Source organism: Protobothrops mucrosquamatus, unplaced genomic scaffold, assembly GCF_001527695.2.
Source record: "Protobothrops mucrosquamatus isolate PMUCROS unplaced genomic scaffold, P.Mucros_1.0 scaffold10, whole genome shotgun sequence".
Taxonomy (NCBI): Eukaryota; Metazoa; Chordata; class Lepidosauria; order Squamata; family Viperidae; genus Protobothrops; species Protobothrops mucrosquamatus.
This window is the reverse complement of record NW_015386397.1, coordinates 4,236,427-4,257,419: the sequence shown is the minus strand read 5'-3', so window position 1 is coordinate 4,257,419 and position 20,993 is coordinate 4,236,427. Positions and strand designations below refer to the sequence as shown.

Below are 20,993 nucleotides of genomic sequence, written 5' to 3'. Positions count from 1 at the left end.
CTAACATGTGGAATGAGCCTTGGGTAAAGCTGATTGTTTTTTTTTATAGTCCTGATTGTATCCAGGAATTTATTTCTCAGTATGACTTCTTTTTTCCTATATATTTGTGCTTAGTAACTACTGCGCATAGATACCTGAGCAGGAAGAGCTGGTATTTATCACTCTGTTGTGCTAATATGAGATATTAACAGGCAGCACCGTCATGAGTTCATCAGTTAATTTCAGTACAAAGGAGAGAAAAGAAATGCTGGCAGAATAATTAAATCTATTCTGAATTTCAAACAAAAAAAACCACCCCTTGTTATTTCTTCCTAATATTTTTATTGAGTCGCTTCTTGATTATATTTTAAGAACATGGCTGCAACACTGAATTTCACATATTTTATATTACAGTTTCCAGACACAATCCATTTTTAATGTAAATACTATGGGTACTACTTCATATCGATCAGGGACAAGATAAAACAAAGTCAGAATGGTATAGAGATAAGGTGTTGGACTAACATTGAAAATACCCAAGTTCTAGTCTGCCTTCAGGCATGGAAGTACCTGGGTGGCTGTAGGCCAGTTTGTTAGCCCAATCGCTGTTACTGTAGAGAAAAATGGAACAAAAAAAGCTTACATATCCTACTTCAAGTTGTTGAATGAAAGGTAGGGTATAAATCTAACAAATGAAATAATAAATTGAATAAATAAATGAAGAGAATGCCATATGTTATTGTCAAGGTATGACATGGTTAGGCGCAAGCAGGGAAAGGCCTAATATTTCAGATAAACTGAATAATACATATAACAAATTAAAGCAGCAAATTAATACTAATGAAGGATTGACTAAACTAGGAAAATATATATCAGCATTTTCAATTTTGGCAATGTTTCTTAGATAGTTGCATTACGGCTGGAAGTAATTTTTTAAAGAATCTGAACCCTTATCACAATCGCTTTTATCATAAAAGTCAAATTTGTTGACTTTTATATATCAAAACATAACACATTTTTTCTTATTTATTGAATTTTTATAGAAGACTAGACAGTGTATTGCCCGCTTTAGAATCATTGTGTATTTTCCAGAATTTTCCCATCTTTTCTTAACCACTATGAGCAGCTTCTCTATAAACCACTATGTATAGCTTGCCCCTTTGACGCAAAGTTTTTATTTATCTTTCATTCTTGCATAGGATACTAACAAAAACTCTGGGAGTTCAATTTACCCCACAGGTCTGCATTTGCTTACCTTCTAATATGGCCTAAGCTTCTAAAATAATACGCTGTATAAAAATAACATTTTCTCTGTGATCAAGCTATAAAATATGACAACTTCACTAGTTTTTTAGAATTGTGTTAATGCTAGTAGTGCTTTTTTCCATTAAGCCACAGAGTTTGGGATTGCCTGTTAAAATCCAAACCACACTGAAAATTGTTACCTTTTCCTTATCGTAGTTATATATCCAGATTTTTTTTTATCCAATGGCAGCTTAGTAGTGCTAACATGTTTTATTTGTTGCAAAGAAAACTTGCTATATTTGTATTTTTTTAGTAACTATTTAATTTTTTTCTCACTAAATAAAGCATTATTTCAGTGGTCAAATTAGAGGAAAAAGGACATTCCTGTTTAATTTCTCTATGCCATGAATATGTAAGCTGTTTTTTTTTTATTAAGTTGCTACTGAGCTGTTTCACTGAGCTATGCTGCTAGGGAATTCTGGGAGTTAAAGTCCATAAGTCTTAAAGTTGCCAAGGTTGGAGACCCCTGGCTTAGAGTCATTATGTTTCCACAAAAGGTCCAAGTCCAATTCCCCTTGAATTCTGTTAACTGTTTTGCCAGTATTTAGCATTGTATGATAGTTGACCAGATTCTTATCTATAGGCTTGAGCTTCTTGAGCTTCTTAACTAGAACTTAATGTGTGATTCTGATTCTTCACGCCTGACAGAAGACTGCAGATTAAGTTTGAAAAATTGTTTTAAGAGAGAGAATATTTATGCTTATAGGTATTTTTTCTCTTTTGCATAGAATTGCAGTTCTACCCTCTGTGGAGTTTTTTTTAATACAGTCTTCATCTCTACTAAAAAGATCTAGGGTTATTAGTCATTGAGAAGATGTGATATCCCAGAGTCTGATAGCTAAACATTATTTTGTACTTTAAAATGCAGCCTAAAACTATATTTTTACTGTCAATAATTTTCTTTCTTTTGTTTAGGAATGGTGGACTCACCTGTGGCTCAATGAGGGCTTTGCATCCTGGATTGAGTACCTTTGTGTAGACCATTGCTTTCCAGAATATGATATCTGGACTCAGTTTGTATCTGCTGATTACACAAGAGCTCAGGAGCTTGATGCATTAGACAACAGTCATCCTATTGAAGTGAGTGCCACCTACATTAATTAGTGAAAGGGTTTTTGTTTTTTTTTTGCAAATTCTCGCATTTCTTTAAATGGAAATCTTCTGATCATTGAGGAGACAAAGCAAAACAAATTAGCAAATTGTTTGATATCTTAAGCTAAGGGATTATATTGTAAACTGATTTCCTTAATATTTATTAAGTTGCAAGCCTAATCTGTTGTATAACTTACTCCTTTTCTCACATCTAGGTCAATGTAGGCCATCCATCTGAAGTGGATGAAATATTTGATGCAATTTCTTACAGCAAGGGAGCATCAGTAATTCGAATGCTACATGATTATATAGGTGATGAGGTAAATACACACATACACACAAACATAATAAAATTTAACTGTGGCATTTTTCTTGTCTGTAGTGGAACTTGTTCAAAGAGTAACTCACGTACTGGGAGTTACAAAGCAGAGTGTCAAGCTAAGGCCCCTTTTCTTGGTCTTTTTAATAAGATATAGAAAGCATTGTCTAAGTTGGTAGTTGTGTCCATCCCATATTTCTCATTAATGGTAGGGATGTAAAACTAGTCAGGTTTTGGCACATTTTGGTTAGTATGCCACGTGCAACCAAAGTCCTGATGCTGTTTTCTGCAAGCTAGGATTTCTCATCAAGAGACTGCTTTCTAAACCAATATACTACCGTGTTTCCCCCAAAATAAGACCCAACTGGAAAATAAGCCTTAACATGATTTTTCAGGATGCTCGTAATATAAGCCCACCCCCAAAATAAGCCCCAGTTAAGATAATCAGCCAGACGGATGCATTTAGTACCATATTTCCCCGAAAATAAGACATAACCGGAAAATAAGCCCTAATGCATCTTTTAGAAGAAAGATTAATATAAGACTCAGTCTTATTTTCGGGGAAACACGGTATTTGTCCATGCTTTTCAAATTAGAAGATATATACTATGTACTCATACACCAAGATACTTATCTAATACAGGTAATCCTCGACTTATGACCACAATGGAGCCCAAAATTTCTGTTGCTAACTGAGACATTAGTTAAGTGAATTTTGCCCCATTTTACGACATTTCTTTCCATAATTATTAAATGAATCACTACAGTTGTTAACTTAGTAATACGGTTGTTAAGTGAATCTGGTTTCCCCAGTGACTTTGCTTGTCAGAAGATTGCAAAAGGTGATCACATGACCCTGGGACGCTGCAACCGTCCTAAATATAAACCAGTTGCCAGGTGTCTGAATTTTGATCACCTGACCATGGGGATGTCGCAGTGGTCATAAGTGTGAAAAATAGTCATAAGTCACTTTTTTCAGTGCAATTGCAACTTCGAACAGTCACTAAATGAACTGTTGTAAGTCAAGGGCTATCTGTAATATTCTGGTGTTTAGTTGCTATTTTTATGGCTAAAGTATAATAATTTACAATTGAAATAGTATTCCATTCTATGTTGTGAATATGTAGTTGAAATTCTATTCCTTAGCAAAAGAAATGATATATTCAAAAGTTATGATATAGAAATTAAAACTAGAAACAAGTAATAGATAATAGCCAAGAAGATGACAACTCCTAGTGGAGGAATAAAATTCACTCTTCAAAACAGGAAAAAAAGTATTTCTAATTGGAATATAGATATGGCCAACTATGTCAATTAACTAAGTTTTTATAGATATACTTCAAACATTCTGAGAATTGCTTAACTACAACTTTGAAAAAATGGATCTCAGCTCTGCTCTTGACCCCCGTTCTTGTATAAGGCTAACTTAGGAAATAGGGATTCTCTTCTGTCTGTGTAAGATTTTTTTTAAGATTTCATGATGAATAGCATTGTATTGCTATTTATAGATAACTTCTATGCCATAAAGCCTGTAACTCCATTCACAAGAAGAATCCTAGTCAGGAACATCATCTGAGATTACTCTTGAATTTTAAGATGTGACTAGACAGTATTCCTTTCTCAAGATTAATTTGTATAACCCTGGAGACATGGTGGTTCATTGTACATTTGTAAATGTGTTGTTGTTAGTTGCGAAGTCGTGTCCGACCCATCGCGACCCCATGGACAACGTTCCTCTAGGCCTTCCTGTCCTCTACTATCTTCTGGAGTCCATTTAAGCTCATGCGTACTGCTTCAATGACTCCATCCAGCCACCTCATTCTCTGTCATCCCTTTCTTCTGTTGCCCTCAATCTTTCCCAACATTAGGCTCTTCTCCAGTGATCCTTCCTTCTCATTAGGTGGCCAAAGTACTTGAGTTTTAACTTCAGGATCTGGCCTAAAGAGCAGTCAAGGTTGATCTCCTCCAGGACTGACTGGTTTGATTGCCTTGCAGTCCAGGGGAAGAGTTTTCTCCAGCACCATAGTTCAAAGGCCTAAATTCTTTTGTGCTCAGCCTTTCTTATGGTCCAACTTTCACAGCCATACATTGCAACTGGAAAACCATGGCCTTGACTATACATACTTTTGTTGGCAGGGTGATGTCTCTGCTTTTTAGTATGCTGTCTAGATTTGCCATAGCTTTCCTCCCCAGGAGCAAGCATCTTTTAATTTCTTGGCTGCAGTTTTGGAGCCCAGGAAGATAAAATCAGTCACTACCTCCATTTCTTCCCCATCTGTTTGCCAAGAATTGAGAAAACCATGATCTTGGTTTTCTTAATGTTGAGTTTCGAAGCCAACTTTTGCACTCTCTTTCTTCACCCGCATCAAGAGGCTCTTTAATTCCTCTTCACTTTCTGCTATTAGAATGGTATCATCTGCATATCTTAGGTTGTTGATATTTCTCCCAGCAATCTTGATTCCAACATTTCTAAATTCTAAATATATGCACAATCCATAACTAGATTGTATTTTATTATGATTAATTGAAATACCAAAAAAGAAAATGTTATTTATTTTCATTAATGGAGAAACTGGAAAGTTTGTGTCATGTTCTTTGGTTTTAAGTATGCCTAACAATGGATTTTGTATTTTTTCCCACATCGATCAATATGTCTTTATATTAAAACAAATAATAGTTTTTAACTATTCAGATGAATTCTACCTTATCTCTCCCCACCATCAAAATAGTTTGAAAAACCCTTTACTGCATCATTATATAGACAAATGAGAGCCAGCATGGTACTGTTTAAGATCAATATGGAGTCCTTGTCTCCCCACTTCTGCCATATATGGAGTGTCAAAAGACAGGGATAACATAGCGTTTTCACCTAGTAAGAAAATTTTGCTTTTCTGATACTAAAAGGCTAAAAGCATCCAAACTATTGACCAGGGAATAGAGAGGGTATTCCCTTAGTAGCAGGCCAACACTTTTAAATGCACCCTGGGATAATTAATTGCAAAGTGATTGCTTAGAATGTGTCAGCAGAAGTGGAAAAACTCTATGTTTATTGTGGAACAAGATATAATGGCAAAAATTGCCCTTGAAATGAGCTTGGGGATAGGTTAAGACATGGGTGTCAAACTCGCCACGTCACGTGACGTATTATGACATATCACAACTCTTTTTGCATTGCTGGCAATGGGGTGGACATGGCTCCAGTATGATGAAACAGGCCCATGGGCCGCCAGTTTGACACCCCTGGGTTAAGATAATATGGGTGTCTTTGTACCAGAGCAAGCAGGAGGTACAGATGAGTCTCTAGAGTATTCTTCAAGTGTCTTATTTTAGCTCAAACCAGACTCATCTTTTAATTATGCATTTTTAATATTTTGGAGATATTTTCCAGTATGACATCTTATCTAAACTATGAAGTATAGGGAGCCAAAAAGAAGTGATTGGGGTTGTGGCAAAACTAATTTTATTTCTTTTACATATAATTAAAATTGAATATAGTTAATATGATTATGTATTTAATCATTTTTCTGCTCTGCCAGATTCAAAATTACAATCTAACAACATTTTTGGTGATTTCTTGGGGTTATATCCAAGGCTTTTGATCATTGTTTTGGGCTCAAGGTTTCAGATTGTGAGCCTAAACATTGTCTTACTAATAAAGTCCAAATGGTACCACAAGTATTGTGATAGTATTAGACATATAATAATACATTTAGATTAACCAGAAAACTTTGTTCTTAAAAAAATGATTTTGTGGAAAAGGATACTTACCTTCCTGTTTGAAGCAGAAATGAATTAATTTTGAAAATTTTGTTTCTTTTGAAATACTTGTTTTATAGGATTTCCGAAAAGGAATGCACCTGTATCTTACCAAGTTTCAGCATAAGAATGCTTCTACAGGTAACTGTAAGGCTTGTGGGTCAATATATTAATTTTGTATAGAACATATATAGGCAATGATACATGCCTAAATCTTGTAATCTATGTACAGGTAGTACATTTAGTAACCATAATCGGGATTAACAACTTTGTTGCTAAGTGACCTGGTAGGATGTGAGAGATTGCGAGAATTGTGACTGCTTACAAAATGACACTGCTTCCAGGATGGCACAAGGTGGTTTCTGTATAGGAAGATGGTGCAAAACATTGGCTTGGTACTCTTTTAGAAAGGCAATTTCCAAACATTTTATTTCCAAAAGAGCACCCAGGCGATGCAACGTTGTGTTTTTCAATTGTGCCCTTCTAAGGGATTGCATGAATGGCATTAGGCTGCCTGTTTTGGAAAGGTGATCTTCAAAAAGAGGTTAGTAGAGCAAGGCATGCTGGGATGGGCAGGAGGCCTAAGGCATGTGGGATCCAGCTGGGCAGGAAGTCCCAAGGGACTCAATAGGATGAAATAAGGGGGAAAGATAGGCAGATGGGGGCAATTGTAGCATCTTGTGGTTGGTCATAAGAGTGGGTGAATTGCTGAGTTTGGAATAGTGGCGAATATCTGAATTGCCAAGTGCCCAAATTGTGATAGCAATAGCACTTAGACTTATATACCACTTCACAGTGTGTTACAGCCCTCTAAGCAGTTTACAGAGTCAGCATATTGCCCCCAACAATGCGTTCTCATTTTTTTTGTAATATTTTATTAATTTTCTAATTTTACATTTAAGTATTTAAAAAGCAACGTAGTGGCTGGGTTAATCGATAATTCAATAACATACAAAAATCTGTAGTACAAATCTCAAGCTACCACATCAAATAATTCTTCTCTTTTTCTCTTAATACCTACTGTCTCATATTTAAACTAATATAGTTCTTATTATATCAACTATCATCAATAAATTTTTAGCTTATACATATCCTAGTTACTTTAACATTCAATCTTTATAGACAATCAATGTCCTATAATTAGTTTTTCCCAATTTTTAGTTTCCCATCAATATTTAAATTTAACATTTGATATTTATAATTTCCAAGTTTTAGGTAACCAAAGTTTCCTTTATCACAATTCATAACAAAGTCTAATATTCAAGATACACATCTTATCTATTTGAATATATTCTATTTCCCATCATCTTACATCATCTAGTTAATAATACAGTATAACATCCTTATTTTCAACTAATTTCCAAATGTCTTAAATTTAATGACCAAAATTTTCCCCATTTCAACATCAAATATTTCCTCTTTTTCCCTTAATATCTGCTGTCTCATATTTAAGCTAATACAATTCTTATTATATCAACTAAGTAAAAACATATTTATTACATTTATAAATAAATTTTTAGCTTATACATATCTTAATTACTTTTACATTCAATCTTTTTAGACAATCAATATCCTATTTGTTTGTTTTCCCCAATTTTTAATTTCCTATCAATATTCAAATTTAACTTTTAATATTTATACTTCCAAGTTTTAAATGACCAAATTTTTTTTATCTCAATTCATAACAAAATCTAGTATTCACAATACACATCTTGTCTATTTGAGTATATTCTATTTTAATTAGTAATATAAAATCCTCTCTAATAAATCAAAACCCCAATTTTCTTCAGCCTTATTCTGGCTTTCTTCCTTTGCCAGCTCGCCTTCCATGTCAATGCTTTTAAGTCATCAAATAGATCTTCCTCTGTTGTTATATATATTATTTGAAATAAAGGAGACCATCCAGTCACCATTTTTTTGGAAGGGCTAGTGAATTGTCTCTCTATTATTCCAGATCCCCATAGTTGACCTGGTATATTTGTCTTCCCTTTGGTCTGTTCTTCTTCTTGCTCCTCAAGTTTCTTCTGGTTTATATAGAAAGTCTTTTCCATTTTCATTGTTGTCAGTCCCTTTTCTGGATTTTCCATTGACTGTATTTGTTTGGTCAGTTGAATCCTCTATCATAGTATTTAATTGTTCCATTTCTTCTGTTATGTTCTGCGTAGTTGATTCTTTAATTGTAGTTAAAATTTGGGTTCGTATATCTAAGCTGACATCTTGCTCTTTTCTGTAGCATCTTATTTCATCACAAGCTAAAAGAATGGTTTCGTGTATCGACTTCCGGTTTGCCATCGTGGCCACGGATGTTGGAAGGCGAGCTCTGTCTTCCGCATTCGGTTTCGTTCCGCCAAAAAGGGTTGAGAGTCGCCCTGTAGGGGCGACAAGCAAGGAGGGGACCCTTGCTTGATTGCGGGAGGACAGTAGCCCTTCCGCTTGATCCAGAGCAACCCTCCAAACCGGCGGACGAAAGACTTACCATAGAAATATGGCTCATCACTAGGCTGCAGACAGCCAAAGTCAAACTTGCCACCAGGTACTTTTAAAGCAGCGTGGATGAGACTGGGTGAGATTTGAACCTCTCTTCAATCCTAAGTATTTTCTTCTCCTGTAAAAGCTGCCCAAAGTATCTTTCCCCCCCCTGTGAGGAGAGAGGGAAGGGAACTTCTATCCCACCCTCTAAGAATAGCGGCGACTGACTATCCAGGGGAGTTAAAACACTGAAAGAATAACCTTAAACTAACTGGATTCATATGCTTCTAAAATTTAGGCACCAAAAGATTTCTGAAGACTTTGGTTTTATTTACAAAAAAGAAATAAAATAGGAAAAAGGATTATAAAAATTTTGGACTTAAAAAATCTTAAACGGCAATGGTGACATCTTGTGGCCACATTTGATATTACAACTTGTTATTGTCTAAAGGAGACTTGGCTTGAAGCCTAGAGTATAGATAAAGACTTTTTCAACCTTGACAAATATCAGCTATGAGAAGCTCAGCTGTGTTGTATACTCAGTTATAAAACTATTTTCATTCTCTGACTTTAAAACTCAATTTAACACACCATTAAGAGAATATGGATGAAGACCAGGAACGGATTCTTTTTATGTTGAAAGCAATATGTGTTCTCATTTTACTGACCTCAGAAGGATGGAAGGCTGAGTCAACCTTGAGCCAGTGAGAATTGAACTGCCGAACTGCTGGCAGCTGACAATCAGCAGAAGTAGCTTGTAGTACTGCATTCTAACCACCACTCTTATCATGTGATAATGTGACTGTGGGCCACTGTGGCAGCTGTAAGTACAGGTCTTAACGTTTTTTTGTTCAGCATTGTCATAATTTTGAATGGTTGCTGAACAAACGGTCGTAGTCAAGAACTACCTCTTAATTAAGGTCACAGAACTGAGCTTGTTAATTTGCTGTAGAAGCACTGTGTTGTGGAGAAAAACAGCTCAGGAAAAAGATCACTTGTTTAGGCAATCTCTCCATTCTGTGAGGAAAAAAAAGAAATAAAATAGGGCCAGGCACAAGACAGCATGTATTAACTTATTATAATTGCAACATGTGTCTATGTGAGAAGCTGCATAGTTGTAAATTCAAGTGTTAGTTGCAAAATAATTTTAATTCATCGTCATACGTTCAAATGGTGGGTGCTTGAGGCAGCCATTAAATGAAGTCTACTTGTAACTATGGCTCTAGTGACGCCTCTTATTTGTGATTATGATTTTTGTATTATGAGCTGCCTAGTGTCACATGGTTGAAATGAGTGGCTGTATCAATTCAATATATAAATAAAACAGGTATGAAGTATTTTCTTTAGCATTAGAATTCAAGTTATTTAGATTGAGGATTTTTCTCTTTTGCAGAAGATCTTTGGGAAAGCCTAGAAGACGCTAGTGGTAAACCTATTGCTGCTGTGATGAATACATGGACCAAGCAAATGGGTTTTCCACTGGTATACGTAGAAGGGGAGCAGGTAGGTATATGATTTCTGACATTGAACTCAGTTCAGGTAGAATACAAACCAATGATTTAATATTCCAAAATTACATGTATAATGTGCTATAGAGCAGGGCTTTTCAACCAGTGGTACGGGTACCACCTATGGTACATTGGCATCTGGCAGGTGGTACGCGACTATCCTAGAAAAGTGGTAGCGGGGGAGGGGAATGAGCTGAACCAGTGGCAGCATCGCACAAGCCTGAGCAAGAGATGGCTGGAGCTGCAGGGCTGTCAGGGCTCAGCAGAAGCGCCAGGATCAACACCAGGCTCCAGCTGAGCCCAGAAGAAGTGCCGATCAGCTGGAATGTTGCAGCATCTCCAGGGTCTTGTGATTTACATTCAGATGCTTGGCAACTGATTCATATTTATGACGGTCACAGTGTCCCAGGGTCATGTGAAGTGACCAAAACCTGCTGCAACCACCTAGCAGATGGGGGGAATAAAAACAATTTTACGCGGGAGAAAACCCGAATAACCAAAGACCTACATACAAACACCTGTGAAAACCTCAGAAAACATATATATACATATACATATACATATACATATACATATACATACATACATACATACATACATACATACAGTCTTTGGTCATTCGGGTTTTCTCCCGTGTAGAATTGGAAGTGTCCTGGCGACGTTTCGACGAAGTCACATTCGTCATCTTCAGGCTGGTGTCTTCAGCTTCGTGCTTCTGGGAGTACTACTCCCAGAAGCATGAAGCTGAAGACACCAGCCTGAAGATGACAAATGTGACTTCGTCGAAACGTCGCCAGGACACTTCCAATTCTACACGGGAGAAAACCCAAATGACCAAAGACCTACATACAAACACCTGTGATAAACTCTGTTTAAGTATTCTCTTGGTGATCATTATTTTAACAAATGGATATTCCTAAGAGTCGTATTTTCACTAGTATTCTTAATATATATATACATACATACATACATACATACATACATACATACATACACACACATAGGTTCAGAGATATATATATATTCTCTGTCATATATAAACTATTACAAACTTGATGTCTCTAGTTATGTGTAAAATACACATCTGCTGAAAATTTGATGCATTTATTAAAGGTTAAAAATATAAATTCTAAACATATTATTTTAAGGAGAGTAAGTCATAAACAAAATCCTCCACAGTCATAATTACAAAAAACATTAACTATTATTTCTGTATAAATGGACCCTGCTTTGCAATAAGTAGAAAAATACAGTGAGAAACTACTGTTTCAAGTAGCTGCAAAATGCGGTTTGTTGACGACTGACTGGGAAGTTGTAGATAAATTTGGCTTTTTTTTCTATGAAAATTGAAATACTGATTAAACAGAAAATGAAAGTAAGGATAGGAGTTCTATAGCAGGGCTTTTCAACCTTTTCACCCATTGTACCACTTTTAGGATATGGCAATATCCTAAAAGTTGCCTACCAAGGTGTCAAAAACTTGATGACAAAAAAAAAAACAACGGAAAAAAGTGATGTACAGGTAGTCCTCGACTTACAACAGTTTGCTTAGTGACTGTTCGAAGTTACAATGACACTGAAAAAAGTGCCCCCCAAGCCACAGCCGAGCAAGACACTTGCCTGCCCGCCGGGCCGCACTCTTTTTCCTGTCCGAGGTTTTCATTGTTGTGAGCATTTCTGTTGAGGATTGGCAGCAGGGGTGGGGTGGGGGGTGTTTAGTTTTTAGGCAATGGTTGGTCAGATCTAGGATGCGCTTGGGGGGTTATATTTGTTTTGGATAGCTGTCAAGGCTTCTTTGATATAACCCCCCCAAGCACATCCTAGATCTGACCAACCACTGCCTATCCAACACATACTTCATCTATAATGGACAAAAATACAAACAAATAGAAGGAGCACCCATGGGATCACCCCCTCACCTGTCATTGCAAACCTCTACATGGAACACTTTGAAACCCAAGCTCTAAAAAATCTGATCACAAACCCAAACTCTGGCTCAGGTACGTAGACGACACCTTCATAATCTGGCCACATGGGAAAGAAAAACTGGACAACTTCCTCACACACCTCAACAGCCTACACCCCAAAATACAGTTCACCATGGAAACAGAAGCTAATAACCAACTTCCCTTCCTTGATGTCCTAGTCTACAAGAAATCCAATGGCTCCCTAGGACACACCATCTACCAGAAGAAAACACCCACAAACCGGTATCTGCATGCACTCTCACACCACCACCCAGCACAGATCAACTCCGTAGCCAAGACACTCACCTCCAGAACAAAACGCTTAGCTGACGAACAACACCTAAAAACCGTACTACACACTCTCACTAACGTACTAACATCCAACGGATTCCAAAGAAATAAGATTACCAACCTAATCCAAAAAGAAACCCCCACTAAAATCCAAGACAGAGAACAAGAAAACGGCAAAGCCCTCCTCCCTTACATAAAAGGCACCACAGACAGAATCAGCAAGATCCTCCACAAACACAACATCAAGACAGCATTCTACACAAACCGAAAAATATCCACCATCCTAAGAAACCCCAAAGACAAAATTGAGTTAGAAAATCAAGGAGTATATGAAATCCCATGCACCGGCTGCCCCACCACATACATCGGACAAACCAACAGAAGAATAAATGCACGCATTGAAGAACACAAGAACTCAGTCAGAAAAGAGGAACCAACTTCTTCCCTGGTCCAACACCTTAAAGCCACAGGACATAAAGTTGACTTTAAAAAGACCAGAACTATCGCCAGAACTGAACACTTTTAACAACAGAATAATCAGAGAACCCAGCGAGATAGAAAAACGGCCACACAGCATGAATAAACGAGATGATACCTCCCGCATACCAGCCATTTGGAAACCCGCCCTTATTGGCAAACGAGTCCCTAACACAAAGAATGACACCAGACCCACACTCATGAAAACCACACAGGAGGTCACCACCACACATCCACGCAAAAAGCAAACCCAAACCCACACAGATGATGAGGCACGACCTCAAACTAGAAGCCAGTCCACAGCTGCATCATTAGCCACTTTAAACCCCTCCAATCCATACATGAAGCAAACTGACACCCACCATAAAGATGTGGCACGACCATGAACGCGAAGCCAAACAACAGCAATGCAGCTCACCATCTCAAATCCCCCTGCAACTCAGACTAACCTGAGCACAACAAAGCCCCCACCCAAACAGAACACTCCCCCATCCAATCAGAGCACAGCCAACCCCACCATCCAATCAGAGCACAGCCAAGCCCCTAACCAATCAGAACACACCTCCACCCAATCAGAACACAGCCAAGCTCCCACCCAATCAGTTCAAACCCCACTGGCAGTTAAAAGGAAGAAACAGCTGCGATCACACAGTACTCCTAGAAGCACAAAGCTGAAAACACCAGCCTGAAGATGACGAATGGGACTTCGTCGAAACGTCGCCAAGACACTTCCAATTTTACGCGGGAGAAAACCGAATAACCAAAGACCTACATATATATCTTGCTTTCCTTGCTTGTATCCATATCATCATACTTCCCCCCCTCTTCCTGCGACCGTGTGTTATCTTTCAGCTGTTTACCCTCTTCCCATGTAGTGATCACTGGAATCCAAATTCAGTTTCCCTTTTTAAATGAAACATTACTCTCATATAGTTCCAATGTTAATTTCATAGCCTGAAGTCTAGGTATATTAAAAATGCAAACTCAAAAATCAGTGTGTCTTTCAGTGCTACAGTCTGCTACACTTATTTACATGTATTCATGACTCTCAAAAAGTTTTGGCCCTACTAGGATCCCTTATTAATTAGAAAGTTGCATATACCTTGAAATATTGTAATACAATTTCCAGTATTTTTAATATAGAAAAAAATATAAATATGTATATGTTGTGTTATGATACGCCACGCCATGCCATTTATGCTATGCTATGCTATGCTGTGCTATATTCATTGTAAATATTACAGAAACATTTCTTTCTTGCCTTTAAGTCCTTAGACTCAGAAAACAGTAATGGAATAAGATAAAATAAGACAAAACGTAAAAGTGAAATTAATGCCATCTACTACAAAATTAGAGCATAAATATTTTTGTAGAATCCCTAAGACTATTCTTAATTAATCTTGCAGCTGCTTCTTGTATATTTAAATCTTACACATTTACTTTTCATTAATTTTGTTAAGTCAAGCAATATATAATCTCAATGTCTGAAGATAAAAAAAGAATTTCTTATGATGTTTCTAGAAATTTGATACCTGACTGGATTTATGTTAGGTGCTTTCTAGGTATGGTTCATGTTCTTAAGCATTATGACAAATAGGGCCTGGTTGTTGAATGATTCTCCAATTAAGGAGTACCATCTATCAGGACCTTAGAAGAATGCCTTCTCTGTCATGGCCTCTGCCTTCTGGGATGAGGTTCCCCTTGAAGTTTGGGTAACATTCGGGAAAGTCTTAAAAGACCTGGCTGGTCTGGCAGATTTTGGGCTAGGGTGGTTAGAGCCCCTTGCTAGTTATATGATACTGATTGTTGCTGAGTTTCCCATCCTATTTACTATTTTATTTTTCTACTTTTGATTGTATATTTGTTATCTTGTTTTTATGCTGTGAATTGGACACACACACAAACAGAGAGAGAGACAATTTTGGTACATTTTTTTACTATTTACCTTTTAAAACAAATATACAATTTAATTGGCTTTGTTATATCAAATTTGCTTAATCAAAAATAACACATTACAGAGTACCTCATTTTGCTTAATAATACTGCAGACATACCATTTTGTGATTCTAGATGAAAACTAGCTTTAGCTTTTAATAATAAATAGTCTAGTTCATCTTCATTTAACTTATTTCCAAGCTTTGGAATTCATCTCTGAAATAACCTATGGAACACTTACATTAATGTATTTATTTCTGTATTTATAAAAAAAACATTGTCTGAAAAGATATTCGATTTTTTTAAGTGGAGATCACAATTTAGATATTTTTCATACATGCCATCTTAAATTCACGATCTGTGGAAAGATTCTTAAACTAGATTAGGGGACAGAGATCCTGTTATCAGATACCACAGTTTATTGAAATAGACCAAACCAAATTAATTGGATATTTAATTTCAGCAAATTAGGACTTCCTTTGACTATGCAATGGTAGCCACTGATAACCCTGTCCTAGCCATCATATTTCAATCACAATAATGTGATATAATACTGTATCATAAGAAAATATTATCTGTGACTGTGGCCAATCTGTTGAGAGTAGCAGATAAGGGTATAGGGCGGTTGGAAAAAGGGAGAGTGGGCAAAAACATATGGTTTGGCAAAAAAAAACAAAAAACCACCAACCCCTTGATAAACTTATTATAGACTATGAGGACAAGAAATTAAGCTGTCTGGACATACCATCATAAGTGGAAATATTCTCAAGCCTGTCACTACTATTTTTATTTTTTTTCTTTATTCCAGCAAGAAGATAACAAAGTGCTGAAGCTAGTCCAGAAGAAATTCTGTGCCAGTGGACCATATAGTGGTAAGACGATAACAGGAGCAAGCAGCGCACCATATTGTACGTGACACCAACTATTCCACGAAACAGCCCTTGCACTGTCAGTTTGTGCAGGCAGGTGTCCTTTTTAGGATTCAGATGTTTGAAATAATTTACCAACAATTAAATCTATTTTTTTATTTTTTCATTGTGTTTTTGGGGGGCCTTACATTCTGCACATTTTAATTAGAAAAGTTGCACGCTCTTTAAAATGATTTTACATAGTATTAATAATCTTTGTGATACCTACGTGAAAGGTAGTAGAAATACAGTTCTGTGAAAAAGTATTTGTTCCTTTTGGGATTTCTCTATTTTTGTATCTCTTTACCACTTAAAATATAGCTTCATGTGGGTCCTACTGGTTTTTTAAGAAAGCAACACTAAACTTTGGGGTTCTTTTTATTTATTTGTAACTGAAACCTTCCACAATACAGTATCGCAATGTGAAAAAGTAATAGCTTCCTTGTTCTGTCAATACATTTTAAAAAAATCCTCCTAGTATTTTTCCTAGCAAATATATAATGTTTGCTTTTTTTCTGATCAGCTGAGTGTTGATCCACTGGTTACAATAAAAATTGACTGACTGGCTTGTTACCTGAGCCTTATGTCGTGGTCTGAAAGAGAATGACTGGCCCAAAGTTCACATTGCCAGCTTTCATGTCTAAGTTAGGACTAGAAATTACAATCTCCTGGTTTCTAGCTTGGTGCCTTAATCAATAAACCAAACTGGCTCTCATTCAATACAGTTAATTGAAGGGATAGTTTTGTGACTACTTCATTAAACAGGCTATTGATTGGATCATCACTGCTTTCTAGAAGTAACAGTGATTGACATTTTATTATAGCCAAAGACCAAATTACAAAAGTTAAAGCAAATGCTATCTGAGAATACAAGAAAATATCATTAATTAGGTAAGTTGCCCACTTTTGTTTTCAGGTCAAAACATAGCCTTAGTATTTAATAATTGCTTAATTGATTTCAGGATACGTTTTTAAGGAAAATTTCTAAATATCATTGGACAGTGCCCAGGCAATCTAATTATTAGGGATTGGATTAGTTGGAAGGCAATTCCTCATAAATCTTCAGAAAGGTATGTTCTGAGGTTTCAGTTTCATCAGAAGCATAGAGGCATTATCTCTGCAAAATGTGTCTGATTGTACAGTATGCAGAGGAAAAACATTAAATTGTGCTCTGGAGAAGGCACTGCAATATGGGGAAATTGGTCTTTGTAGAAGCTTTTAAATCAGTGTTGACTCCTGGCAACTTCCCAGACTAGTCCCTGCAGTTTTCTTGTCAAGTTTTAAGAAGTTGTTTACCATTGCCTGCTTATTAGGGTTGAGAGAGAATGCTTGGCCCAAGGTCATCCAACTTGTTTTATGCCTAAGGCAATATTAGAACTCACAGTTTCTACAGTTTATAATTATGTTGTTCATTTAGTGCTTTGTACTTGCCCTGATTCATTATAAAGTTGATATAGGCATCACTAACTGTTTTTACAGAAATCTACAAAACAATTTTTTGGACAAAGCATGTTTTAGAATCCATGTGATGAAAAATTGAATGTGATTTGAAGAGCTTTTAATGTTCATAATATATATTCAGAGCTTCATATTTATTTAATAAAATTTTAATTTTAATTAAATGTTTAAAAGACTATGAATGATATGCTCCTCAAAATAGCAGACAAATAACTCCCTATATTATTATACAATTTATTATTGCTCTAAAAGACTACAGAATGGTTTCTAAACTTCTGAAGATAGTTTTGAAATGGAGAACATTTGGTAGAATACTAAATCTTAATTAAGATACCCAATTTATTAAAAGCATATTTTCTATCTAAATTCTGCAGGAGTATATTAGATCAGGGATCCCCAACCCCAGACCAGGGCCTGTGGGTAACCAAGCTGCAAAATGAAGCTTGGCACGTTCATCTACTCACCCGCCTCTTACATGGAACTATCCCCTTCCTCCACCCTTCACCACTACCACCAGTCCACACAGCTGGAAAGGTTGGGGATCACCATCAATCAATCAGAATAGAGCTGAAAGAGACCTTGGAAGTCTTCTAGTCCAAACCCATGCTAAAGCAGGAGACCCTATACCATTTCAGATGGGTGGTTGTCCAGTCTTTTCTTAAAAACCTCCAGTGATGAAGCACCTACAACATCTGAAGGCAAGCTGTTCCACTGGTTAATTGTTCCCACTATTAGGAAGTTTCTCCTTAATTCCAAGTTGCTTCTCTCCTTGATTACTTTCCATCCATTGTTTTTGTCTTGCCTTCTGGAGCTTTGGAAAATAAGTTGACCATCTCTTCTTTATGACAGCCTCTCAAATACTGGAATACTGCTATCATATCACCCCTAGTCCTTTTCTCTGGACTGGCCATACCCAATTCCTGCAACTGTTCTTTTGTCTCCAGGATTTTAATCATCTTAGTTGCTCTTCTTTGCACTTTTTCCAAAGTCTCAACATCTTTTTTGTAATGTGGTAACCAAAATTGGATGTAGTATTCCAGATGTGATTTGATTCTATGCTTCTGTTTATATAACCAAGGATTGTATTAGCTTTTTTGGCTGTTGCTGCACATACTAGCTCATGTTTAAGTGATCCTCCACTAGGACTCCAAGGTCCTTCTCATAGTTACGTTTCTGAGCCAGGTTTCACATAATTTGTACTTGTACCTTTGGTTTTTCCTGCCTACATGTAAAACTTGCTTTTTTCACATTAAATTTTATATTGTTGGATAGGGCCCATTGTTCAAGTCTGTCAAGATATTTTTGGATTCTGAGTTTGTCTTCTGGGGTGTTAGCTATTCCTGCCAGTTTAGTGTCATCTTCAAATTTGATGAGTTCCCCTTCTATTCCCTCATCTAAGTCATTTATGAATATATTGAAGAGTACTGAGCCTAAGACAGAACCTTGTGGTACCCCACTGTTTATTTCCCTCCATGTAGATGTAGCACCATTAAGGACAACTCGTTGAGTACGGTTTGTCAGCCAGTTAGAAATCCGTTTGATGGTGATGCTATCTATCCCACATTTTTCTAGGTTACCAAGAAGTAGGTTGTGGCCTACTCTGTCAAATGCCTTGTTGAAGTCTTATTATATCCACAGCATTTCACTGGTCTACTAATTTACTTACTTTGTTAAAAAATGAAATAAGATTGGTTTGGCATGATCTAATTTTAACAAATCCATGCTGGCTTTTAGTTATATCTTTATTTGTTTCTAGATGTTCGCAGATCTGTTTTTTGGATTATCTTTTCCACTGTCTTCCCAATTATTGATGTTAGACTGATTGGTCTCTAGTTTCCTGGATCTGTTCCCCCCCCCCTTTTTGAAGATGGGAACCATATCAGCTCTTTTCCAATCCTCAGATAATTCCCCAGTGTTTCAGGATTTTTGAAAGATATGGTACAATTATTTTGAGATAATATCTGCCAGTTCCTTCAGAACTCTGGGATGTAATCTATCAGGGCCCAATGATTTATATTCATCAAGACCAGACAGGCGTTCTCTTACCATTATTTTATTGTAATTTTTATTTCTAGTCTGTCTTTTACAGTTATGTTTTTAATACAGTTATGGTTGGGCTGTAGTTTTTTTTTGCTTGAAGACTGATGCAAAGAATGAATTAAGCAGCTCTGCTTTCTACTGTCTGTTACTTCCTTGCCATCTTTTCTCTTTAGTGGACCAATTGTTTCCTTGACTTTTTTCTTGTTAATTTATGGTGCAAGTCTTTGTTCATTCTCAGCCTTTGCTTTTCTGCCTTCATATTTGCAGATTCTGCTGATATTTTGCCTTAGATATGTGTCCCTCTTTCCTTTTTTTTTGTACTTATCCTTTTTGTCTTTCAGTTCATCAGAGAGATCTTTGTATAACCAGATTGGTTTTGGATTTCTTGTTTTTCTTTTTCAGTGGTATTATGTTGGACTGGGCTTTTATGATCATATTTTTCAATGTTTTCCATGCTTCTTGAGTTGCTTTTTCCTTTAAGATTTTTATCCATGCAATTATTCTTAGGCTCTCTCTGAGTTTGTTAATATCGGTTCTTTTACAGTCTAAGACACTGGTTGGATTATATTCTATTGCTTGTGTTTGCATTATATTGAATTCCAATATGATGTAGTCACTTGCCCAAGGTCCCGGCAACTTCAACTATCTGTTCATAAGCAGAAACAGATGTATTTTATGTAGCAAAGCAACAATCTCAAACAAGCAAGTATGAATTTGAAACACCTCCCCCCCCCCCACAATTCAGTGTTTTAAACACTAAACCCTACAGAAATATTGTGGCAGGACCAGAGTAAGCAAATCATGCTTGAATACTGTTAAATGTTAATAATTTGAAGCAGTTCATTCTGGTAGAAAGAACCTGAAAAGGTGATGTGAGACATTAATCACCAATTACCGAACACAGTCATAGCACCTAAAGATGTTCCAGTCAAAGGTGTTACTGAATCTAAGAGGATGATTACTTTTTCACACTGGAACAGTGCATGCTAGATTACTTTGTTTATGTAATAAATCAATAAATTAAACAAGAAACAAGCCTGGTTGTGTTATTTACTCAGGTTCTCTCTTTTTTTTTTTTCAATATAAAATTTTATTATTTTTCATCATAAAAAAAAATTTTTTTTCACAGATACTACACAATGCTATTAAAAAAACCCCCACCCCCCCGGACTTCCCAAACCTAATCCCAGGATAATATTCAGATATAAGTAAACAAGTATTAATATCTCTAACTCCACAAGGTATATTATTCTACATGAGTAGGTAAAATATATAAAAAAAAAAGAAATTTTTTTCTAAAAACCTAAATTATATTCCACCACTCTATGCTTCTTTTGAATATAAACAATCCATCTTCTCCATATTAATAAAAATTGTTCATTTGAGTAATTCTTCAAATAAGCCGAAATCTTTGCCATCTCAGCAAGGTACGAAACTTTCAATCTCCAGTCTTCCATTGTAGGTAAAATTTTACTCTTCCAGTTTTGAG

At 36.3% G+C, this 20,993-nt stretch overlaps 1 protein-coding gene across 1 annotated transcript in view; it reads left to right on the top strand.

Moving 5' to 3' along the window:
• The window catches only part of NPEPPS (aminopeptidase puromycin sensitive), a 121,028-nt gene that overhangs the window by 65,902 nt on the left and 34,133 nt on the right, over nt 1–20,993 (top strand). The window contains exons 10-14 of the mRNA XM_015810449.1: nt 2,200–2,364; nt 2,592–2,696; nt 6,532–6,592; nt 10,314–10,423; nt 15,907–15,970. Coding sequence (XP_015665935.1) covers nt 2,200–2,364; nt 2,592–2,696; nt 6,532–6,592; nt 10,314–10,423; nt 15,907–15,970 — 505 coding nt within the window. The remainder of the gene's footprint in view (nt 1–2,199; nt 2,365–2,591; nt 2,697–6,531; nt 6,593–10,313; nt 10,424–15,906; nt 15,971–20,993) is intronic.